Source organism: Panthera pardus, unplaced genomic scaffold (assembly GCF_024362965.1).
Source record: "Panthera pardus isolate Hobbes unplaced genomic scaffold, ASM2436296v1 HiC_scaffold_24, whole genome shotgun sequence".
NCBI lineage: Eukaryota > Metazoa > Chordata > Mammalia > Carnivora > Felidae > Panthera > Panthera pardus.
Genome location: NW_026526810.1, coordinates 66,995,693 through 67,020,219, shown reverse-complemented (window position 1 = coordinate 67,020,219; position 24,527 = coordinate 66,995,693). Strand labels below are relative to the sequence as shown.

The 24,527-nt window shown below is 51.7% G+C and overlaps 2 protein-coding genes across 6 annotated transcripts; both read left to right on the top strand.

Moving 5' to 3' along the window:
- The first annotated feature begins 132 nt into the window (after window positions 1–132).
- Window positions 133–5,667, top strand: DHRS1 (dehydrogenase/reductase 1). Its single transcript, XM_019429313.2, has 8 exons — window positions 133–339; window positions 1,793–1,936; window positions 2,098–2,177; window positions 3,489–3,621; window positions 3,936–4,082; window positions 4,624–4,693; window positions 5,007–5,087; window positions 5,272–5,667. The coding sequence occupies exons 1-8, from the start codon at window positions 190–192 to the stop codon at window positions 5,406–5,408; spliced, it is 942 nt and encodes a 313-aa protein (XP_019284858.1). The 5' UTR covers window positions 133–189; the 3' UTR covers window positions 5,409–5,667.
- A 12,404-nt stretch (window positions 5,668–18,071) lies between these two features.
- On the top strand, window positions 18,072–24,464 carry RABGGTA (Rab geranylgeranyltransferase subunit alpha). 5 transcript variants are annotated; one of them, XM_019429303.2, is made up of 17 exons: window positions 18,072–18,201; window positions 18,517–18,573; window positions 18,732–18,842; window positions 19,185–19,309; window positions 19,496–19,683; window positions 20,167–20,370; window positions 20,668–20,751; window positions 20,841–20,923; window positions 21,013–21,114; window positions 21,220–21,325; window positions 21,424–21,475; window positions 21,628–21,716; window positions 21,849–21,937; window positions 22,032–22,148; window positions 23,006–23,119; window positions 23,415–23,502; window positions 24,256–24,464. In XM_019429303.2, the coding sequence occupies exons 2-17, from the start codon at window positions 18,571–18,573 to the stop codon at window positions 24,402–24,404; spliced, it is 1,704 nt and encodes a 567-aa protein (XP_019284848.1). In that variant the 5' UTR covers window positions 18,072–18,201; window positions 18,517–18,570; the 3' UTR covers window positions 24,405–24,464. The 5 variants fall into 5 exon arrangements, with proteins under 5 accessions (XP_019284848.1, XP_019284847.1, XP_019284846.1 ...); XM_019429302.2 differs by having other exon boundaries at window positions 18,517–18,582; XM_019429301.2 differs by lacking the exon at window positions 18,072–18,201 and adding an exon at window positions 18,226–18,349 and having other exon boundaries at window positions 18,517–18,582.
- Window positions 24,465–24,527: the final 63 nt, after the last annotated feature.

The window sequence follows — 24,527 nt, the reverse complement described above, 5'->3', positions numbered from 1 at the left end:
AAGGACGAACAGCCTTGCCCTGGGGTTTGCACCGTTGTCCCGCTCTGAAACTTCTCTCTTCTCACAGGATCCTAACCTTGGCTCCTCCTCCCTCCCGCTATCCGGGTCCCCCTTCCACATACACGAGATGCAGGCTTCCCTCAGAGCAAGTCTTTGCTTCCACAGATTTTCCCCCTTTGCATGTGAGTCATGGCAGCTCCCATGAAGGGCCAAGTGTGCGTGGTGACCGGTGCTTCCAGAGGTATTGGCCGCGGCATCGCCTTGCAACTCTGCCAGGCAGGTGCCACAGTTTACATCACTGGCCGCCATATGGACACGCTGCGGGCCACTGCTGAGGAGGTGGGTGCTTCCTCTGGAACAAGTGGGACACACACCACCTGAGGTAGCCCTTCCCATTAACCACTCCTTCCACTAATCCCTTATCTGAAACCATTATATTCCTCCACGAAATGTGAATATTTATTCAGACTGGAATAAATGAAGCCCATAAATGACTTCAGATCAGGTCAAATTTTGCCAATAAGTGAGTTTTATGAAAAAAAAACCTTCTGTTTGAAACCTTCAGGGATTTTGGAATTGCAGCTGAAGGGTTGTGGACCTGTGCTTTCCTTTATTTTAGGAAAGACTTTATTGAGCTGTACACTTTCACTTGACTTTTTTTTTTTTTTTTTTTTTTTTTTTTTACTGGATTTCAGTTTTAAAAAATATATTTGGTGGGGCGCCTGGGTGGCTCAGTCGGTTAAGCGTCCGACTTCAACTCAGGTCACGATCTCATGGTCTGTGAGTTCGAGCCCCGCGTCGGGCTCTGGGCTGATGGCTCAGAGCCTGGAGCCTCCTTCCGATTCTGTGTCTCCCTCTCTCTCTCTGCCCCTCCCCCGTTCATGCTCTGTCTCTCTCTGTCTCAAAAATAAATAAACGTTAAAAAAAAAAAAAAAAAAAAAAAAAAAAAATATATATATATATATATATATATATATATATATATATATATATATATATATATTTGGTTTGCTAGGCACTGGGTGAAGCACTGGGGTTACCAAGATAAATAAGATGTCACTTCTGCTTTGGAAAGATAGGACCCAGCAGGAAATCAGAGGCAGACACAGAATGCTCTGGGAGCACGGGGGAGCAGTTAGGAGGCAAGAAGGTAAGAGGGTGGGAACTAGAACCTGGATCTGGAGAATAGGAGGATTGGTCCTGAATAAGGTATTTCTTCTTCCTTTGAAGTTAGAGGATGGGGACTCATTTGTGAAGGGTGAAGTAGAACGGAAAGTAGAAATAGTTCATGCCTGAGAGTTTTTGATTTTTCAGTAACTAGGCAGGAGCATTGGTGATGTGAGGGTAAGAGGGCCAGGACAGAGGAGAGGTTACACGTGAGTGGTGAAGAGTGGGAGCTTAGGGTGTGAATGATGGAAATGACCAAGGATGAGGAAGAAGAGAGATATTCCTTTCCCAGGAGCATCCCCCCTTCCCTATTTGTACCTTGCCTTCCAGTAAGAGTGTACAACGACTTGCACCTGGTAGGCCTCCGTAAATGTAGTTTTTAAGCTTGAGATCCCAATCTGTTTCCCTCTATAGAGAAAGGACCTAGCATTCCTGAAACTCCTCAAACAGACACCAGAGGGCGGTATTGCTCACCATATTCCCTCAGCTGCTGGCTTTGATTCCTACTTTTGCCTTCTCAGTGCACCCTCCCCTTCTCAGCTCCTCCCAAGCTGGGAGTTGAAGAGGGTTGCCTTATGTCTCACACTCATGTAACTATAAGCTCATATCCCCTCTGTCTCTCCAGGCACAGTCTCGAGGGGGCCAGTGTGTGCCTGTGGTATGCGATTCAAGCCAGGAGAGTGAAGTGCAAAGCCTGTTTGAGCAGGTGGATCGGGAACAGCAGGGGCGTCTGGATGTGCTGGTCAACAACGCCTACGCTGGGGTCCTGGTACCCTTTACACTTTGGTTCCAGCTCCACATCCCTAACCTCCCCCTCTGACCCCTGAGTCCTGAGTCCTTATCCCCACTCATTGTCCCTTTCATTATCCAGCCCCTCATACCTGTCTGCCTTTAGATCATCCAATTTACAACACTCCCTTTGCCTTCCAGGCAATTATAAAGAACACTAAGAAGGCATTCTGGGAAAGCCCTGCCTCCATCTGGGATGATATCAACAATGTTGGACTCAGGTAAGTGTTCCCTTTGTCCCAGGGTCTGGGTTCTCCTCATTCAGTCAGCTGAGGGCCTGGACCATTCCTCATATGCCCGCCCTTGTTCTCTGACCTCCCCATCTCTTTCTTCTTCTTTTTGTCCCATTTGTTTCACACCTCTGGAAAATTTCCATCCAGTTGGATCCGTACCTGGGAACATTGACTTTTACCTTGTTTCTGTCAGAACTGACACAACTGAACTTGCTCTTGGCCTCTCTCCGGCCTCACTCTGCACATCCAAGTGCGTGATCGGAAGGAAGCCTCCCTCTTTGAATAATGCACACCACCTGTAGTTGATATTAACAAAAAAAAATTCTTTTGTCTTAGATCAAGAGAAGGTCAATGAGGGTGAGTGCCAGCCATGTTAGCCTCCACATCCTCACTCCAGATCCATAGGCAAGGGCACTCCAACATCAGAGTTACACATACATGTGCATGGGAGTGAGATGAAACACAGCACGAAGAGTTCACCTAGCATGACGCACCACTTGTGTCTCTTTTTTATTGTTGGAATGGTAGTGCCCTCTCAGAAACTGCATTCCATGGGGGTGTGATCAGCCACCTGTGGGAGTAACTAAGAGATTATCTGAAAATCTGTGCCTAAAGCATTTTAAGAACACCCACAGCTTCTTGTGGAAATACCAAGGAAGCAGGATTAGAATCCAGTTGTGATTTCCAAGGCAGAAGAAAGATTATGAGGACAGAGAGGGATGGTCAGCCAAGAGGCAAGAAAAGAAAACCTAAAATGTTGATAATTGGCAGTTATGGCCCACATGCTTAGCCTTCCAAAGAGAGGCCTTCCACTCCCTCATCTCTTGCAGGTCAGAGTTTTGAGCCTGGGCAGAGGCCCAGGCCTTGGTCCCTGAGCCATGATGAATTTTCCAAGATAAAGGCCATTTTGTGAGCCTCTGGGAAGCCCGCCAACATGTCCTCACCTCCCCCCCCACTTACATACACATTTACTGTGCCTTTCCTTTGCATTACCTTAGATTGGGCTTTCCTTTTGAAACTATAATTCTCTCTACCTGTTTTCACTCGGAGGATCCTGTTTCCCATGCAAGTGAAATGTTTTTCTGGTTACCGAGTATATGTGTGCTGGGTTTTCCCTACATAGGAGAATGGAAAACTGAGTTTTTCCTTTACACGCATCCATTGGTGGTTCCTTTTACCACTGTTGCTCTCAGGAAGTGGCCTCTAGCCTTAGAGGGCAGAGGAAGCTGCCAGGGCTACAGCAGCCAGGACAGCAGTGAACGTCATGTATTCCTTCTCCTTCCTTGCCCCACCTTCTAGAGGTCACTACTTGTGCTCAGTGTATGGAGCACGGCTCATGGTACCAGCTGGCCGGGGACTCATCGTGGTCATCTCCTCCATTGGGGGGCTGCAGTATCTCTTCAATGTCCCCTATGGTGTTGGCAAAGCTGCGGTGAGGACCCAGGAGCACAGGGGTTAGGGAGGCATCAGACAGTGATGGTACCCATAGCTCAGGAGATCCGATCCCCAATGATCAGAGTAGTAAGGCCCACTGGCCCCCACCTCTCCCTCTGCACCTTCATAAACAGTCCCTTTGCCTGGGCTCCCCTTGGGTGGCCAGGGTAGGCAGCACACTGGGGAAGGTGGACAGCTGAGACAGGGCTCCTGAGAAGGGCTGGGGCATCCTCAGCAGAAGCAAGGAAGGCAGGGGAGGAAGGTGATGTGGCCGGGCGCCCTGGCTCTCCCCTGCCTTCTGTCCTTCTACAGTGCGACAGGCTGGCTGCTGACTGTGCCCAGGAGCTGCGGCGCCACGGGGTCAGCTATGTGTCTCTGTGGCCAGGGTTGGTGCAGACAGAACTACTGAAGGAGGTTGTGATGAAAAACAACAATGCTGATGATCCCCTGTTGAAGCAGGTTGGCAGGGGGAGGGCGAGGGAGGCAGGGAACGCAAAGGAATCAGCTTCTCCATCCTCAATGACAAGACAGTAACAAAGAGGAAATACCCAGGTGCCTACTGTGGCAGGAGCAGGGCCGAGCAGCATACATACATTATGTCCTTTCATCCACCAAAGGAGATATTATCTCCATTTTGCAGATGGCAATTCTGAAACCTGGAAAGGTTAGAAACTTGCTCAAGGTCATGTATGCCATAAATGGAAAAGCTTCCTTCCCCGAAGCCCATGCTGTTGACCCCTGCCCTGAACTAACCTAGAAGGTCCAGACATAGTTGACATCCCAAGATCCTTCCACTTAGGAAAGGCAGTGCGTCCTGGTGCCAGGGTACAGAATGTACCTGGAGGTAGGGAGGAGTGGCTCAAGCATCTTCTAAGATTCTGGGTCCTGCAGGTGCAGTGATGAGGGCCTGTCTCTCTTGGAATAGAAGCTAAAAGTGGGAAAGAAATTCGGGCAGTTCTCTTGGAAATTAACCCTTCACTTCTCTGCCCCTGTGTTTCAGTTCAGATCTGATTTCAGCTCTGCAGAGACCACAGAAATGAGTGGCAAATGTGTGGTGGCTTTGGCAACAGGTAAAGCGATTGGGAGCAGGTGGTAACAAGAAAGGGCATGGAGAATCTGCAGGGTGGTGGTAGCCAGTTCTGGGTCCTGGCTCAGGAGGTGGTTGAGGAATATGCCCTTCTTTTCTCCGGCTTCTGGACCCTATGTGGGCCCAGTTTGAGGTTTGGGAGCCGCAGGAAGTATAGCCAGGAGTCAGAGGCCTAGGAATAGAAAGAAAGAATTCTGGGCACCGAAGCCTGTTTCAGTGGTGCCCTGTCCCACTGGGCCCAAACCTTGTCACACTGCATCACTGCCATGCCTTCTCAGCTGTATTTGTGCCCACAGACCCCAATATCCTGAGCCTGAGTGGGAAGGTGCTGCCATCTTGTGACCTTGCTCGACGCTATGGGCTTCGGGATGTGGATGGTAAGAGCTCTGGCCCAGCAGCCAGCCTGGACCTCCCTTCCTCCGTTCCCTGCTCACTTCACCTTCTCCCACACTTTCTCCCCATTCCTCCCTCACATCCCACTCAGGCTCTTTAGCCTAGGCGGAGGTGTCTGAGGAGTGGGAAATGACAGTGTAACACTTCTCTTCTTCCTGTGCTCCACAGGCCGCCCCGTCCAAGACTATTTGTCTTTGAGCTCAGTTCTCTCTCATGTCTCCACCATGGGCTGGCTGGCCTCCTACTTGCCTGGCTTCCTCCGTATGCCCAAGTGGATTATGACCCTCTACACTAGCAAATTCTAACCCTCCTGGCCTGACTTCACAACTGTTCTCCCTTGGGCTATGTGGTAGGGCCTGACTCCGTGAAACAAGTCAGCCTCTCCTGCCTACCTCATACCCTTGATATGAAGAGAAGACCTCCACTGTATGTCCTGGGTGAGCCCTCGGGGCCCTTAGGTACTTCTTTATGCCTTAATTTTACTTGCCCCTACATTTTACTTTTTGCCTTAGTATTGAAAAACATCCTGCAGGCTAATAAACATCTCATTTCTCTTTCAACAAATTTTTGACTGCTGGTTCTGTCTGTGCTTAGCCAGTGTTAAGTACTTGAGAGAAAGACTCCAAGACATACATGCAAGCTGTTTAGGTCCTCAAGGAGCTTGCTAGGACAAGGCCCCTTTCCTCCACATCTGTTCCTACTCTTCCCTCTAGAGCTGCCCAGCTCAAGGGCACCTGCTCTTCAGCTGCGAGGCCCGTTTCCACACCTCAGCTGGGGAGCAGGGTCCCTCCCCAACCAGAAGCTGGCACACCCCTATCTCTCAGTACTTTTCCACCCCCTCATTCCACCATCTCTTTAGGGATGTCTGCTGCCTTCCAGCTGGGCCTGCTCTTGGCACAGCAAGGGCAGATTCCTTGGTATTTATGATTTCCTGGAATTTGGGAGGAAAGTACTGGCCGAATCCAAGTGAGAGGCAGAGGCTGATGGCACCAACACACCCATCCTTCCTTGCAGGATGGTTCCACCTGAAGTGCTCCCTGAGGAATTGACTGCAAGGAATAGCCTTGCCTGCTCCAGGGGCTGTCCCAGCCTGAGGCAAGGCAACAGGGGGTGTGTTCCAAAGGGGAGCCCAGGACCGTTCTGAGGGAGCCTTCCTGGCAGCAGCCTAGAGGGCCATCCACGTAATGGGACAGCTGCTGTCAGTCTAGTCTTTCTAATCTTTGAAAAAGGCAAAGTGAGAGCTGACATTTCCCAAAGCTGCCCATAGTGTGTGCAGAAGCCATGACCTTTCTGTAGCTTTCTGGGGACAGCGCTGCTTACTGTTCCAGTTGTGTGCGAAGGGCAGCTCACTGGCTTGCAAAAGAGCTGACTATGTGCTTCTCTTCCAGCTCTGCAGTCAGTGGTGACTTCATATTTGTTGCTTGAATTTAGCCACAGTGAGAGTGTATATGCCGTAGAAACCAACAAAAGCTACTAATTAGGGCTTTTTGTTTTGTTTTGTTTTTTTTAGAGAGAGCTGGCTTAGCACGTGACTGGAACTAACCAAACACCCATCTATTATTTTTTTCAATGTTTATTTATTTATTTATTTTTATTAAAATTTTTTTTAAACGTTTATTTATTTTTGAGACAGAGAGAGACAGAACATGAACGGGGGAGGGGCAGAGAGAGAGGGAGACACAGAATCGGAAGCAGGCTCCAGGCTCTGAGCCATCAACCCAGAGCCCGACGCGGGGCTCGAACTCATGGACCACGAGATCGTGACCTGAGCTGAAGTCGGATGCTTAACTGACTGAGCCACCCAGGTGCCCCCAATGTTTATTTATTTTTGAGAGAAAGTGTGAGTGGGGGAGATGCAGGGGGTGGGGGCAGGCAGAGGCTCCAAAGCAGGCTCCACGCTGACAGCAGTGAGCCTGATGTGGGGCTTGAACCCCCCCAACTGCGAGATCACAACCCGTGCCGAAGTCGGTTGCTCAACTGACAGCCATCCAGATGCCCCGCAAGCACCCCATTTAGATGACAGTGATCAGATAGCCTCACCACCCTCTCACCCCCTTCCACTTACCACCCTAAGTTCCTATTATCTCCTAAGGTCTGTGAAGGGCAGAGGCATTGCCTATATGATATGATAAGAATAAGGGCCTCCAGATCTCCTGCAGCCTTTCACAGCCATCATTAGAACAAATCCTTGTGCAATGGCATCGTCTCCTAAAGGCCGCAAAGTATTATGGGAAGAGTATGGGCTTCAGAGTCATGCAAATGTATATACAAATTTTAACTCCATCACTCTGGGAATGAAATGAAATAACATGTGTAAAACGCCAGGCACTAGGTAGCCATCGAAGTTGTCAGTTCCTTCTCACAACAAATATTTAAGAGCGTGCTCTGCACCAGTCACCATTCTTGGCTCTGGGGGCACAGAGCATAAGACAAACCAGGTCCTGGCCCACAAAGGACTTCCACTTCAGCCCTGGAAGACCTTAGAAGTCATCTAGACCTTCCACTGATGGGAGGAAGTGACCCCCAAGGGTCCACACTGTGTGGAGTTAGACCTCAGTCCTGGTATCCCCAGAAAACAGAGGGTACAGTGTTCTCTCCAGAACACCACCCTGCTTCTCTCCAACAAGCTTGGAAACATAAGCAAGAGTACAGAGCTCTGAGGGAATGAAACGTGGACAGTGAGTTTTGATTGGAGGTAGAAGAGAAACAAGATCTAAGAAACTCAATAGTAGAGAGGCTCAGGACATTGAGGGAGGATCAATGTTCATTCAAAAAAAAGTTTATTTAATGCCCATCCTCTTCCCAGCACCATGCCAGGCACCAGGGAAGACTATTTAAGTCTGTGAGAACAGTGCTATAGCCAAGTTTACACAGAGTACCCTGAAAATACAGGAAGAAGCAACTAGAGAACTGGAAGGAAGTGATATTGGCCAGAGACTTCCTCCAGCAAGGGCTGGACCAAGGGGTGGATTTCAGCTTTCAGGACAAGTCACTGAGGAAGAGTTCCCATCAACCCCTAAAGGCCCCTTTGGGTGACGTGAGAGTGGGGTGGGGATCCAGGCAAGGTGAAAGAAAAGCCCGCATGAGGGCCCCACAGGAGCCCAAGCTCAGTGGGCAAATCAAGATGAGGTGGTTGGGCCCAGGCCTGCCCTTTTTCCTTCCTCATCTTGGCTCCTACCCACCCTGTCCTAACCAGAGGCCTTGGCACTCTCTCTGAGACATTTCCTGAGGCCCTTCAGCTCCTTGCCCCCCACCCCATCCCTGGGCAGAGCCCCCACAGTGAGCTCAGAAATTGCTTCATTGCAGCCTGCCCCCCATCCCGTCTGGTTCCTGGTCCTTGTCCCCTTGGCTGGTCTACCCCTCCACAAAGCCCCTCTCCTGGGTCCCTCTGCCTATGCCCTCTCAGCCCCCCACCCCATCCTTCCACTGCTCCTGCTGCCCCTCCGGCCCATCCTCCCTGGCCCTCTCCCTGGGCCCTGTGCTGAGTCTTCTCCCTACCCTTCCATCTCCCAGGCAGCTGGTGTCGGTTGCAGCCTCCTCCGTGCCCTGCCCTGGGCAGGGAAGGGCAGATGGGTACAGGCAGGCCTGTAACACACAGGTCTGGCTCTCAAAGTGCTTTTGGTTATCATCAGGAGACAATCAGACAACCACAGGGAGCCCCAGAGTGGGGACTCAAAGAAGCAGGAGGGGTCAGCATAGCCAGCTGCCCCCGCGAGGCCACACCCAACTCCAATTCCTTTCAGGTTTCACCTTCCGGGGAGTATTACAACATTGTCATCCCTGCCTTTCCCTGCAAAACCTCATCTCTGTCTCAGTTCCTGCCACCAGGTATCCAGGGGCACCGTTGCTCATCTCAGCCCTGATCCTTTCCTGACGTATGCCTCAGCCAGCCGCCCACGCCACACGCAATCCCGGGTGCCCCTGCCCAGGGACCTTCACAGAGCCTTGGGGCTTACTGTTTGACCAGGCTGACCTGGCCCATGTTAAGCTCATGTTGAGCTGCAGAGACAGAATCTGCCCTGAGTGGGGCCTAAGGACAGGAACAGGCTGGCCCTTCTGTGGGTGAGTCCCACTGGCCTTGTACCAAGGTGCCCCAGGGTGCTTAGAAGTGGGCCAGCTTGCTTGGAGTAAGGTCAAAGGGTCCAGAGTCTGCCTCGACTTGTGTGCCAGAAGAGCAGAGGAACTGGAAGCTGCTTGTGCTTACCTTGATAATGGGAGAATCTAGGCAAGAAAAGGTCCCCTTTTTAGGCCCTTGGACATGGAGGAGGCTGTGAGAAATGCTGGGTAAGAGGCAGAGGGAGGAAGTAGGGTCAGCTTGGTGCAGTTTCTGTTAGCAACTACAGACACGTATGCACCTGTACTCCAGTGAGCAGATCTTGGCTCCCCCCTTCTTGAAGAGGTGGTTCCAGAAGAAACAAGCAAAGCCAGAACTCCATAAACAAACAGTGCCCAGCATCCCCAGAGGGGCTCATGTAGGAGGGAGCAAAGGTGACTCAGCTCTGGACCTTCACTGTCCCTTTAACACAGCTGAGACAGCCAGAGACTTGTGTTATTGTTGGGGCTGAGAGAATTCGTGTTTGTTGAGCACCAGCTAACTGCTCTGCCTAAGTCTTACTTAATCTTTCCACATCTGCCATATGAGGTAAGTATTCTCTTACAGCTTTAGAAACTGAGGCTCAGAAAAGTTGAGGTACTTGTCCAGATTACAAGGTTTTTTGTTTTGTTTTGTTTTGTTTTTAAGATTATTTATTTCAAGAGAGAGAGAAGGCAGGAGAAGGGCAGAGAGAGAGGGAGAGAGAGAATCCCAAGCAGGGTCCTCACTGTCAGGGTGGAGTTTAACATGGGGCTTAAACCCATGACCTGAGCCGAAGTCAAGAGTCAGACACTTTGGGGCCCCTGGGTGGCTCAGCTGGTTAGGTGTCCAACTCTTGATTTCAACTCAGGTCATGATCTCACAGTTCGTGAGTTCAAGCCCCACATCAGGCTCCATGCTGATAGTGTGGAGCCTGCTTGGAATTCTCTCTCTCCCTCTCTCTCTGCCCCTCCTCCGCTCATGCTATCTCTTGCAAATAAATAAACTTTCTTTATAAGAGACAGTGGGGCGCCTGGGTGGCTCAGTCGGTTAAGCGTCTGACCAGCTCAGGTCATGATATCACAGTCCGTGAGTTCGAGCCCCACATTGGGCTCTGTGCTAACAGCTCAGAGCCTGGAGCCTGCTTTGGATTCTGTGTCTCCATCTCTCCCTGACCCTCCCCCATTCATGCTTTGTCTCTCTCTGTCTCAAAAATAAATAAACATTAAAAATTTTTTTTTAAAGAGAGAGAGAGAGAGAGAGAAAGAGAGATAGCCGACTGAGCCACCGAGACACCTTGGGTTGCAAGTCTTTATAGGAAAAGAGTCTGGCTTCAACGTATGACTCTAGAGGGCGAGGTCTTTCCCCCACATTCCCCTGTCTCTGCTGCTTCATTTTTTTGGGAGTTGGTTTCATTTTGGTTTTGGAGGACCTTTTCTTTTTGGCAAAGAGGGTTGGAGATTGGGCAGAATGGTGAAAGCGTTCCCAAGTTCACTCAACCCAAAGGTGTCCTGGCCAAATTTAGAGTTGCCCTTCTCTCATTTTGACTATATTTCCTTCCATGCCTCTGCTCCAGCTGTTCTGGTCCCTGAGGTGCCGCCTCCCCCCAACCCCAGCCCCATTTCTACCTGCCAGAATTTTTTCTCACGAGGCTCATCTCAACCTCCTAGAAACTTCTACCCTCTTCCATTGTTCCTGCCCTTTTCTGGGGGACCTATGACAATCACTTGCCTCTTGACTAGTGTCAGAGCCATAGATGTCCTCATACCATCCCCTAGATAAGGCTGACAGCCCCCCAGGTCAGGGGTTGGGTCTTAGACTTCACACCTCCTACACACACACACACACACACACACACACACACACACACACACACACATTCACAGAATGTTTGAACCCTGCAGACAGAACAGAACAGTACCTGGAGTGTCCACACCACCCAGTGTGTGGCTGAGTTCACAAGCCTGACGGGATCCACAGGTGAGGGCCCCACTTCCCTACCTGGAGTCAGGTGGACTGGGCCAGCCTATGTGCCCAGGACCGACCCTCCCCAGACTGCTGCTCTCTAGTATTCCTCAGCACTTGGCCTCGTCCCACTCACAACACACACCTCAGCCTCCATGCCCTGTGCTCAGGGCTGCCAGTTGTGGGGGTCATGGGGACCTCTGCGGTGGCAGGCCCCTTGGAGGCTGGCCAACCCAAGACAAGTTCCTGAAACCTCTACTCCAGGACCTCCCTGCCCTCCGCACCCCCCTCCCGCCCCCCGCTGAACTCAAACCTGAGTCATGATTGAGTGCACAAGGGGACTGGCACACAATACTGCTCCTGTCAGCAATTCCAGGTATTCTCTTTCCTTGCTTGAAATTCTGAGGTTCCACAGCACTCCCTGTCCATTTCCTGCCCTGTCACTCAGACCTTCCCATGAGGCCTGAAGTGCAGCCATCCCTGACCACCCCTCCCTACCACCTTGCCCTAAGCTCCCCCACCCTGGGATCTAAGAGTCTTGGCTCCTCTCCTAATCCCTGCCCCAGCCCAGTGGGGTTCAGTGTGCTTGATCTGACCTTCACTGCTCACCATTCATTCATTCAGTCATTCATTCTCTCCCAGGATTCCCATCACCACCACCAACTCTAGGTCAATACCTTGTTTAATTCTCCTTGGGGCACTTATGACTGGCTAAAATCATCTCTTGTATGTATTTGCCTCTACAGGGTTTGTCTCCCAGATTCAAGTATAAGCTCAATGAGAACAGGGGCCTTGGCAGTCTTGGTCACTGCTATGGGGTAAGCTGTTCTGAGGCTCCGTGATTATTGCTTCATGATTGGCTGGATTATGTAAATGTGGAGCAACCACTGTGGCACCATGCTAGGTGAGGGGACATGCAGTCCAACTATCCTCCTTGGGTAGTTCACAGTGAGAGTAGAAATGGGGTTGTTCCACCCCACAGAATGAGCTAGAATGCAGGCACCACAGGCCCCACTGCTGGAGAAGCATAGAGGAAGTGTGCCACCAGCCCCAAGCCAGGGCTCCTGCTCCACACCAACAGCCCCAGCTCTAAGCTCCTCCCCTGGGAAATCTTACCCCCTTCCCTGGATAGGGCAGGTTCCCCCACCCATGGGACACACCCAGCACTACATCCCTCTCTTTAGGGCATAACTGTAGCCTTACACTTGCTTATACAGTTACGTGACTGCCTCTCTACACCATTTCCATCATCCAGAAAGTTTTACTGGGCAGCCCTACTCTGGGCCATTAACTCCATGAGGGTAGGGGCTGGGCCTGTGTTTGCCTCACCGCCACGGCCCCCATGCCTATCATTGTGTCCAGCACAGAGGGCACTCAGTTGCTATCTGTTGAATGAATGAATGGGACAGGGAAGGAGTAAGGGTTGGATCTACACCAAGGTCCGCCCACCACCTTCTTTCTGGGACTACTTGTTCACCCTCTGTATTCATTTACCAATCACCCCTTCTTGGTCCAGACACTCACAGTCAAGGCTTCTGTTTCTCACGTGGGCATAGAACCTCAGGGCTGCTGCCTCCTGGCACTACTCACATTTCCTATGCCCTACACCCAAAGCACTCCCTGGAGTTGTGCAGTGATGGTTGCCACTTGCGAGCTTCTTGGCCATATTCCCAACTCCACCCATGCTCTTGACATAGGCATGCTGGGTCCCAGGACCCAGAGGGGGTTCCACAGGACTAGCTAAGAGGGTCCTTGGCCTCATATAGGATTGAATTCAAAGTTGAGCCTGGAGGAGGTAAAAGTAGTTTACTGAACAGTGTAAGTGATAGAGTATAGCAGATGGGGTATCTGTGAGACTCAGAAAAGAAGAAGTGAGTCTCTCCATCGCCTGGGCTTAGGGGTTTATATTGGAAAGGGGTCCAAGGGACATGTTCTTTCAGGCATCCAGGGTAGGGGCCCATCAAAGGCAAGTGTCAGGCGTTATTCCATAAACCACAGAAGGTAGCAAGTATTGACGCCAGTGTCCGTGGAAGTTTGTCTGAAGCTAATGTCCTGGAACATGTTTAGGATCTGGTTCTTCTCAGATGTTATCAGGTGTGCAGGGGTCTAGGATGAAAGTCAAAGAATGATTAACTTTCTAGCCTCCCTCTTGGAAAGGGAGCACAGCTTCTTTGGTTTACTCAGATGCAAGGAGAAATATAGAGCATGAGTAAGTGGGGTCTAGCACAGAAACAGCAGAAATGGAGCCTTTCTAAAATGGAGTCCTTTCAGCTTCCCTATCGCACTCTGAGCAATTTTAGGGCAATGCTGTGCTCTTCACCAAACCTGTGCAGTGCCTGGCTCCTGTAAGAAAGAAAGGCTCCAGTTCTGGCTCAGGGAGTTTTTCCAGCTTTTCAGCCCCACTTCCTGGTTGCTTTCCCTGCATCTCTTCCCCCATAAAACACCAACATGAGTCAGCATCCACTGTGCCCTGGCTCTGTCATAGGGACTTTCCCTTTGAGGCCATTCTGTCTTTTGGGCCTGCTCTCCCTTCTCATCAGCTGGCTGGTTCCCTCCTTTCCCCCAGCCCAGAAGTGTGCTATGGGCATATGGTGGCACTGCTGGCCATTGAGGAATTCTCCCAGCCTGGCAGAAGCAACTGGGGAAGAGGGAAAAGAGAAAAAAATCCAATCGCTCAGACCAAGTGCCCAAGGAAACCCAGGACTCTGGGGGAATGGGCAGTATAGAGGATCTTCTTGGGTTTTGAACCATCTGATCCCCTGCTCCATCCCAAGGGTCAGAATCTTTCAGAACTTTGGGGCGGGTCCTTGAATGCCCTCTACCACATTGTCAAAGAATGGTTGAACAACATATGCTTGATTATCTCCCATGATGGTAAGCTCACAACTCACTCACTCCATTTTCGGAAAGCTTTAATTATTAGAAAGTCCTTCCTTATTACGAGTCTATATCCACTCATTGACCCCCCACCCCCTCACAGTCCTCTCTACTCCCTGTATTTCTAGGAGATGATAACCTCCTTCCCCGTACCTGTGGCTGGAGAGTTTAAAGTAGGAAGATCAAAGCTGTACGCTTTTAGTATATATGTTGTGCTTCATTGACAAGTTTTACAAGAAGAAAAAAGAAACATTAGGAGTTTAAGAAAAGAAATTGTAAAACGTTATATATCACCAGATCTAGAACAAACTCCCCTTGACCTCAATCTGAGTCAGTGTCCCTTCTGTGGGCCCCTGGGCCCCTATCCTACTTTAGCTTACATACTGGCATGTCTGTCTCACCCAGGAGAACTGTTCTGTCCAGTACTAGCCACTAGCCCCATGTGGCTGTTTAAATGGAAATAAATTAAAATTGAATTAGATTAAAAATGTGTTTCCACAGTTGCACGAGCCACATTTCAAGGGCTCACTAGCCACTAGGGCTAGTGGTGACCATACTGGATGGCACAGACATTGAACGTTTCAACACGGCAGAAAGTTGTCTAGTCTAGCCCAGCACTGCACTAAGTCTAGCTCCTAGCCAAGATTTAAATGGGGCCCCGACCCAGGGCTCATGGTCTGCTTCCGCCCTCCAAACCATCTCTGGTCCATGACTGGCTCAGGGTTCTAGGGACATTGTAAATGTGTGTGTGTGTGTGTGTGTGTGTGTGTGTGTGTGTGTGTGTGTGTGCGCGCGCGCGCATTGGGGAGTGGTTGCAGAGAAATAATCGGCAGGGGAAGAGGTGGTCAGCATGAAGAGAACCAGGCTTCCAGGCCTCAAGAAGCTCAAATTTGAGCTTCTGGTAATGCCCACTGCATAGGTGGGAGCAGCCACCCAGGCTTTGGGTTGAATTCTGGCTGTGTTTCCTCCCAGCTGTATGACCTTGGGCAAGCCTCTTAACCTCTGTGAAACCACTGTATGCATTCTTTTCTCGTTATAAAATGTGGATACTAATACCAACTTCATATAGGTAGTGATTACATTAAATAAGATGTCTAAGGGTTCAGTTGGTATTCAATTATTGCTTATTCCTTTTTCTACATAGAGGGCAGTAAAATCTCTTCCTTAAACATCATTCAGATCATAACCCTCAGGCACCTGTGTGGTTCCCACTTATCACACACAGGAGACCAAATATAACTCCTGACAGCTCCCTTTGCCTTAAAGCAAGAGGCCTGTCATTCATTCCATTGCTCTTATCTCCAAAGGCACCTGGCTCTGCTGCTATCTGCCAGCCGGCCAAGTCTGTTCTCCCCCTCCTTCACGTCACAATGCATGCCTGAAATGCCCTTCCTGCCCTCTCTTTCCTAAACCAGGCCCTACCTTCTCAGAAGCAGATTCTGTCACGAGACTCACTTCCTCTCTTAAGCCTACTTGATTCAACCTTCCCAGTTTCAAGATTGCTAATCACTAAGAAGTATTTCATGCCTACTTCGGCTTTCAACCATCCCCTTTCCTCCTCCCTTGGTGACTAGGATATAAGACTGGCAAATCTGCGTCTGTGGGCATCTGTGTTCCCAGCTGTCTGGTTGCACATGTGAGTGTGTACAGAAGCAAACAAAGGGCTAGTGAGGTGGGAGAGCTGGACCAGACCAGACACAGGTCCCATTTGGCCACTTACGACATGGATGGCCCTTAGCAAGTTACTTAGTGTTTCTGAGCCTCAATGTCCTGAATATTTATCATAAAAATTAGAAATAATAATAATAATAATATTACTACTATTACTATTTACTGAGCCCTTACTCGGTATAGACACTGTTCTAAGCTAAGCATTCACATTAGGTCCTTTTATCTAATCTTCACTTGAACTGTCACCGGTAGTGATATTTTTTCTATGTTACTACTGAAGAAACGGAGACACAAGGGAAACTCAACACAGAGGGTTAAGTACCTTTCCCAGATCACACAGCTAGTAAGTGGCCAAACCAGGATCTGCACCCAGGCACCCAACAGTCCATGTTTATAAGCACTCTGCTTACTGCCTCCACATGTGATCCTTCATGCATGCAAAACTCCTGCACAAAGACAACCAAGAAGTGGTGGGACTCTTTCCTCACTGGGACCACAAGTACACGAGGCCAGTAAAAGTGTCTCTTCTCCTCTGTCATTTGTTACAGAGCCCAGGAAAGGACAGACTATATAGTGGGCAGTTTGTATACATTTCCAGGACCTGAGAAAAATGTGGAAGAAATATAAAGAATTTAAAGCCATGCATTCTTAAGTATGAGCTATGAACACATACCACATGGACACACACTTCTCACAAATACATCACATATGCTCACTCATGCATATGCACTCACTGGCCACCTTGAACCCCATGAAGGCTCTCCAGGAAACCTTTCTGAGCTGGCCCAGGAGCCACAGAAGGCTTTTAGGCAGAGATGTGATATAATCAAACCTGCATTCTAGGAAAGTTGATCCAACAGCACAGAGAATGAACTCATAATGGAGAGGACAGAGTGGAGACGGGGGACATTGAAAAGACTTTCAACAATCTGGGAAGAAATGAGCTTAAATTCTAGTGCAGTGGGAGTGGAAAGAGTATTTAAGAGATACTAAGGAAAAATGGGGAGAGAGTAGTGCCATTCACTACAATAGGAAAACATAAAGGCCAAAGTTTAAGAATGAATGGGAGACATACCCTACGACCCAGCAATTGCACTACTAGGCATTTATCCACGGGATACAGGTGTGCTGTTTCGAAGGGGCACATGCACACCCATGTTTATAGCAGCACTATCAACAATAGCCAAAGTATGGAAGGAGCCCAAATGTCCATCGATGGATGAATGGATGAAGAAAAAGTGATATATATATACAATGGAGTATTACTTGGTAATCCAAAGAATGAAATCTTGCCATTTACAACTACATGGATGAAACTGGAGGGTATTATGCGAAGCGAAATTAGTCAAAGAAAGACAAATACCATATGACTTCATTCATATGAGGGCTTTAAGACACAGAGCAGATGAACATAGGGAAGGGAAGCAAAAATAATATAAAAACAGGGAGAGGGACAAAACGTAAGACACTTTTAAATATGGAGAACAGAGGGTTACTGGAGGGGTTGTGGGAGGGGGGATGAGTAAATGGGTAAGGGGCATCAAGGAATCTACCCCTGAAATGATTGTTGCACTATATGCTAACTAACTTGGATATAAATTTTGAAAAATAATTAATTAATTTTTTAGAAAAGAATGAATGGGAGACAACGATACCTCTTTACTTTTGGAGTTTGAGGTGTCTCTGGAACACCCAGGTGATATCCAATAGGCTTTTGAATAGGTGTGCACATATATATGTTTATTATTACAGCTCGTGAGACATCTGGGCTGGAGACACAAGTTTGAGTGTTATCAACTCCCAGGTGGTAATTAAAACTATGAGTGTGTATGACTTCACCCAGAGAAAGTGTGGGGCCAGAAAATCTGTGGGCCCAGGACAGAGCTCTGGGGAGCTCCAACTCCAAGCAGGAGAAGGCTTGGATTTGTAAATGTTCTCCCAGGAACAATGTGTGATGTGAAAGAGGATGGTGAAAGGGCCCTGGACATCACCAACATTTAGGGGAGAAGAAGGTGAACAGGTGAGAAGATTGGGGCAGAGGCGCAGGAGAAGCCAGGAAAGGGTGTCAAGTGGAAGGAAGTCGGCTACGTGAAAGCTTCAGGGATCAGTGGAGATAAGGACAGGAAACTCCACCAGTTAGATGTGGCAACTAGATGGCCAGTGGCCAGAATGAGGTCAGCAGGATGGCTAGTGCGTGAGTTCCCGGCTGTAGAAAAAACTTACGCAACTAGACTGCAGTTCTACCAGCTGACTGAAATTGCAGCCCCTACTGCTTGCGCGCGCCATTGCGCACGCGCACTCGTAAACACAAGAAGTAAATCAGGGATTTAGCCTTTCTAGAGAGTACCGGCGCACCCGTCTACCGAGCCCGCCTACTCCGCTGCCGGCCCCTCTCCACGCCTGCAGAGGGCGCTGCGCCTTGGAGAGACCGGGCGTGGCGCCGCTCTAGCCTGCGCCCGGACTCCGTGGCAGGCGCGGCAGCTTAGCGTCCCCCACGCCTCCCCTCGGCGCAGGTGGGTCGGCCCGCACGGGGCGGGAGTGTCTGGGATCTGTAGGGTGGGCGGGTAGCGGCAGTCTCTAGGCGCGGAGTCGTCCCTATTGCTTCAGTTCCCTGGATCGGGTCCGGTCCCGGAAGATCGGGCTGTGGGCAGGGCGGCACGGGTACGAATCCCAGTGTGGGTGAGCGCTCCTCCAGGACGGGCGCTGCTCTTCCCCGACCCTTTCACACCGCAGGGGTCTCCTCCGAGGCTCGCGTGCGGCTTCCGGGGAACAGCTGGGGGCGGGGCTAGCGGGGGCGGGGCTCCCATGATTGACACTTTTTTCCCCAGGTTTCTCAGGCTTCCAAGGGACCCCTCCCCGGTCCTGAACCCTGAGCCGGCACCATGGTGAGAACTGTGAGCAAAGCCCCTCACCTCCCCATGCCCGTGCCCCGCGTGGCGTTGCCTACGTTGCCCTGTATAAACCTGGGGTTCCGCATTGGGGGTTTCGGTGGGTCAGCCCCTGCAAGGCAGCCTGCGCCCTTCCAACCCGTTCATCCCTGTAGCACGGGCGCCTGAAGGTGAAGACATCGGAAGAGCAGGCGGAGGCCAAAAGGCTAGAGCGGGAGCAGAAGCTGAAGCTATACCAGTCAGCCACCCAGACTGTCTTCCGGAAGGTGGGGCCCTCAGAGGTAGCCCCTTTACCAGGTGGCCCTCTTAGGATAGCACAGAGGCCAAGAGCTGGGCCTTAGAGTTGGACTGCCTGGCTGCATATGTGGGTTCTGTCACTTACAAGCTATGTGATCTTGGGCAGGTTACTGAATTTCTTTAAGTTTCAGTTTGTTCATCTGTAAAATGGGGCTTACTGCATAAGGTTGTGAAAATTAAATGAGAGAATACACGTAAACCCATAAAGCGTTCTGCATGCTACCTATTGTATAGAAAGGCATTCCGAGAATATAAAGTAGTTCTATTTGTTATTTGCCTATGACTTCTGACCCTGCTGCCTGCCTTCTAAGCGCCAGGCTGGTGAGCTGGATGAGTCTGTCCTGGAACTGACAAGCCAGATTCTGGGAGCCAATCCTGACTTTGCCACCCTCTGGAACTGTCGACGAGAGGTGCTTCAGCAGCTGGAGGCCCAAAAGTGCGTAGGAGTTAAGGGCCCCAAGAAGGTGGCATTAGCCCTCTCCTGCCCAGGTCCAGTGATGGAGGAAGAATGGGACAGCCAGGAGCATAGGCAGAGGGGAGTGGAGGGCTGAGTGCAGAAAGTCAGGAGTGAGCTGAGATTGGGTGTTGTAGGGCCCTGAGCCCCATTTCCCTTTGAGTGCAGGTCCCCTGAGGAGTTGGCTTCTCTGGTGAAAACAGAACTGGGCTTCCTGGAGAGTTGCCTGCGGGTGAACCCCAAGTCCTATGGTACCTGGCACCACCGCTGCTGGCTGCTGGGCCGCCTGCCAGAGCCCAACTGGGCCCGGGAGCTGGAGTTATGTGCCCGTTTCCTCGAGGTCGATGAGCGGAACTGTACGTGCCTGCTGATGGTGTCCCACCTCGTGGTCCTGGGGCCTCAGTAAAGCCCAGAGTTGGGAGGGATGACCAGGACAGGCCCACTGAGCTGATGGCAGAAGGGATGCTGGAGACAAATGCATGCTCTGTAGAACACACAGAGGTGTTTGTTTGTTTGTTTTTTTAATTTTTTTTTAACGTTTATTTATTTTTGAGACAGAGAGAGACAGAGCATGAACAGGGGAGGGGCAGAGAGAGAGGGAGACACAGAATCTGAAACAGGCTCCAGGCTCTGAGCTGTCAGCACAGAGCCCGACGTGGGGCTCGAACTCACGGACCGTGAGATCATGACCTGAGCCGAAGTCGGACGCTTAACCGACCAAGCCACCCAGGCGCCCCACACAGAGGTGTTTTTAAGGGCCTCCAAGGGAACTCTGGGGATTCTAGCTATGAAGCTCCTCTTGCCCGACTTCTGAGATGTGCTGTCACCCTTCTTCCTAGTTCACTGCTGGGACTACCGGCGGTTTGTGGCTGCACAGGCAGCCGTACCCCCTGCAGAGGAGCTAGCCTTCACTGACAGTCTCATCACCCGAAACTTTTCCAACTACTCCTCTTGGCATTACCGCTCCTGTCTCTTGCCCCAGCTGCACCCCCCGCCAGACTCTGGACCACAGGGACGCCTCCCTGAGGATGTGCTACTCAAAGGTAAGGAGGGTCAGAGGGTGCTGGGGAGGACTCTGCAGTGATTCCTTTCCAGCCTTGATGCCTAACCCTGTTCCTGAACCTGCTACTTGGGCTTACTGAGCACCTACTTTGTGCCTGGCTTTGGGGGTACATAAGAGTCAATCCCTCTGCAGTGGGAAAGATACAGCTGATACATGTAGCCACTGTGCAAGGCCCACAGATAGATGAAACTGAGGGCTGGAGGTACTCCTGGGTGAGGGTGGGATGTTGGGGCGGCCAGGAGCCCACCAGGATCCTGTGCCTCCTTGGCCCCTGCAGAGCTGGAGCTGGTACAGAATGCCTTTTTCACCGACCCCAATGATCAGAGTGCCTGGTTCTATCACCGCTGGCTCCTGGGACGAGGTGAGCAGTGAGGAAAGAGGCTGGGTGTTTAGGGCTTGGAAGGAATGGAAGAGGATTTAAGGAGACCTGAGGTTGTGTCTCCCCCCCAGCTGACCCCCAGGATGCCCTGCGCTGCCTGCACGTGAGCCGGGATGAGGCCTGTCTGACTGTCTCCTTCTCTCGGCCCCTCCTAGTGAGTCCTGCAGCTTTTGCCGGAGAGCATCATGGATGTGGGCCTGGTGCTGTTGGGGCTGACGGGTCTCTCTTTGTCTCCTGGGCCAGGTGGGGTCCAGGACAGAGACCTTGCTGCTCTTGGTTGATGAGTCACCCCTGGCTGTGGAGTGGAGGACCCCAGATGGCAGGAACCGGCCTAGCCACGTCTGGGTATCCCAGGATTGATGGGGCAGAGTGGGGGACTGGGGTGGGGCTGGAGTGGGACAGTCAGAAAAGTGGTGAGGCTCGAGCATTTCCTTAACCTGGTGCTCCCAGCTCTGTGACTTGCCTGCTGCCTCCCTCAATGACCAATTGCCCCAGCATACATTTCGTGTCATTTGGACAGAAGGCGATGCCCACAAGGAGTGTGTGCTTTTAAAAGGTGACACAAGCTCTACGTTTTTATACCCTCGCAGCAGTATCCCTGTCCCTCTCCTCCTCTCATGGTTGCCCCCTTCTACCACCCATTCCTTCTCTCAGGCCGCCAGGAGGGCTGGTGCCGGGACTCGGCCACGGATGAGCAGCTCTTCAGGTGATGACAGGGAAGCACACAGACAAGGAGAGGGGGGTCTGGACTCTGGGGTGGGAGGCTGGAGGCTCGGGCATATGGTCTCAGACTGGATACTGGGGGTGACTAGCACCCTGAGTGGATGCCATCCCATCCCCCGCCTTGCTCATCCTCAGGTGTGAGCTGTCGGTGGAGAAGTCCACGGTGCTACAGTCCGAACTTGAATCCTGTAAGGAGCTGCAGGAGCTGGAGCCGGAGAATAAGTGTGAGGCCCCATTCCCCGAGGTCCTGCTCTAGAGGCCCCTTTCCAGGAGGGCCTCTTGGGGAGAGCAGGAAGGGTCTCAAGAGATGGGAGCAGGGGATCTAGAAGAGACAGTCCTCCCCCTCCCCTCCTCAGGGTGCCTGCTCACTATCATCCTGCTGATGCGGGCACTGGATCCTCTGCTGTATGAGAAAGAGACGCTCCAGTACTTCCAGACCCTCAAGGCAAGTTGGACCTGGAGGAACAGGTAAGGGGGAGGCCTGGTGTGCTGTAGGAAGACAACTGACGGGCCTTGCTCGCCTTCCTCGTCCCCGCCAGGCCGTGGACCCGATGCGGGCAGCATACTTGGATGACCTACGCAGCAAGTTCTTGCTGGAGAACAGTGTGCTCAAGATGGAGTATGCTGAGGTGCGCGTGCTGCACCTGGGTCACAAGGTAGGGACTGCTGTGCGCACCTTCTCCGGGCCCTCGCCCTGCTGGCCCTCCCTTCCTCCTCATCCCCTGGCCAGCTCTTGTGTCTCCTCCATGGGCTCAGCTGAGGCCTTCAGTCTGGTCTCACCATACCCCTGGCTTTGGCCCCAGTCTCAGGTGCCTTTCTGGACTTTTTTCTTAGCCAAGATTGAACTCCTCTTCCTTCAAGCCTGTTCTTCCTGGCCTTGTTTTCCGTCACTTGCCCCATCATTCTTGTTACACAGTTTCAAATCCTGAGTCATCAGGGCCTCTTTGTGCCGTCCCTTCTTCTGGGCCAGTCACATCTTCCTTCTTCCCTTAGAGCGAGCCCTCACTCACCCCCGCTCACTCCGATGCTTCCCTCCCTGGAGCAGGCCGCGGCATCTAAAGCCTGAGTAGTTTCCGGAGATGTTTGACAAACTTCCCAGACTCTCTTTTCCTCTCCTTGGGGTCTTTCCCAGCCAGTATTCCCAACACAGCGGTTTCAGCATGTCCTCGCAGCCCGCCTCCCCTGACACCAGACTGATCCCCCAGCCACAGCAGTCCCGCTCCTGCCAGTATCTGTGCCCACCCCAGCGCCCTCCTGCATTCCCTGTCCCTGCCGGAGGCTGCCTCCTTCCTATCCACTCACTGGCCACCCCACCCCTGCACCCCTGTGCTGTCCCATGTGCTTGATGGGGAGTGTATACTGTCGGGGTTGGGGGTGGGGGTGGTTGTAAGGTAAGCTTACCCGTCCTCTCCTCACCAGGGGCCTGTGTGGAGCACAGAGGGTAAGTGCCTTGTGAACGATGGCTGAGGCCCCTCCCCCAAGCCTCATCGGGGTATCTCGTTCCCCTCCTTAGGATCTGACAGTACTCTGCCATCTGGAACAGCTGCTCTTGGTCACTCATCTTGACCTGTCACACAATCGTCTCCGAGCCCTGCCCCCTGCCCTGGCTGCCCTGCGCTGCCTTGAGGTAAAGCACTCCTTCATCACTGTCCTGGGTGGCCCTCTTCCCTTTTCTCCACCTTAGAAGTCTGCCCACCCTACAAAGAGGTGTCCAGATCCTCCCAGCCCCTGCAAATGACCCTGTGCCTTCTCTGCCTCGGTCACCTAGACTGCCCCAGGTCACCTAGACTGCCTCGGTCACCTAGACTGACCCTTTCCTTGCACTGTAAGCCGATCACCCCAGGCTCCCTACTTGTTTGTACCAGTCCCAGGCTGACAGCTGCCTGCCTGGCCTTGTCTTCCCTGCCCTCCCTGCTCCCCAGGTCCTTCAGGCCAATGATAATGCCATAGAGTCCCTGGACGGTGTCACCAACCTGCCCCGACTACAGGAGCTCTCACTGTGCAACAACCGTATCCTCCTTTCTGGGTGCCTTTCAGACAGCGGGTAGGGTGAGCTGCTGGGCTGGGAAGGGACAGACAGCAAGCAGGGTGGGTGGGAGAGGGGCCACTGGTGGTCTAAGCTAAGGAGAGAGGATAGCTTGGGGCTGTGTGGGCCATCATTGACTTGCACTGGTCGTTTTGCGGGGTGGAAGTGACTTCCTCAAGCCAGAGTTCGTAAATCAGCAGCCTCCAGATGTTCTTGGGTACCCCATGGTACTTTAAAAATCAGGAAGCTTCATATTTAAAAACTTGAGAATTCTGATTCTACTTAAAAACTGGAAGTTAGGGGCACCTGGCTGGCTCAGTTGGTAGAGCACAAGACACTTGATCTTGGGGTCATGAGTTCAAGCCCCATGTTGGTTGTGGAGCCTACTTTTAAAAAAATTGGAAGTTAAAGCAACCCTTGGCCTGCATTTCCACTCAGCAACCCTTGGCCATTGTTGAGTCGTGGATGTCCCTGGAGCCAGAGCTAGCTTTCTTGTTGGCCATAGCCCACCGCTCCTTCTCATACCACATCTGGCCTGCCTCTTGGGCTTCCGGCCTGGCCCCGTGGGCAGGTGTTTGCAGTCTATAGTCTTATTCCCTCCAGGGAAGTGTGCAAGATGCCTGCCAGCCAGACCGCCAGGCAGCAGCCCCTGGTCTTGAGGGAGAACAGGAATAGATACACGGGAGCTCGTGGATCTGGGGGAACGTGCCTCATTTTCCTTGACTCTTCTGCCCAAGGCCTCCAGCAGCCCACAGCGCTCCAGCCTCTTGCCTCCTGCCCCAGGCTGGTCCTCCTCGACCTGCAGGGCAACCCCCTGTGCCAAGCAGCGGGCATCTCTGAGCACCTGGCCGAGCTGTTGCCTTCAGTTAACAGCATCCTCACCTAGGAAATCCTTCCCCACCCCTGTTCTTTAACTTATTGGGACTGAATAAACAATGGAGAGGCCCCCCAGGCTGCTATGCTGCCGCCACCGCCACCACCGCCACCACCATTACTACTGCCACCTATT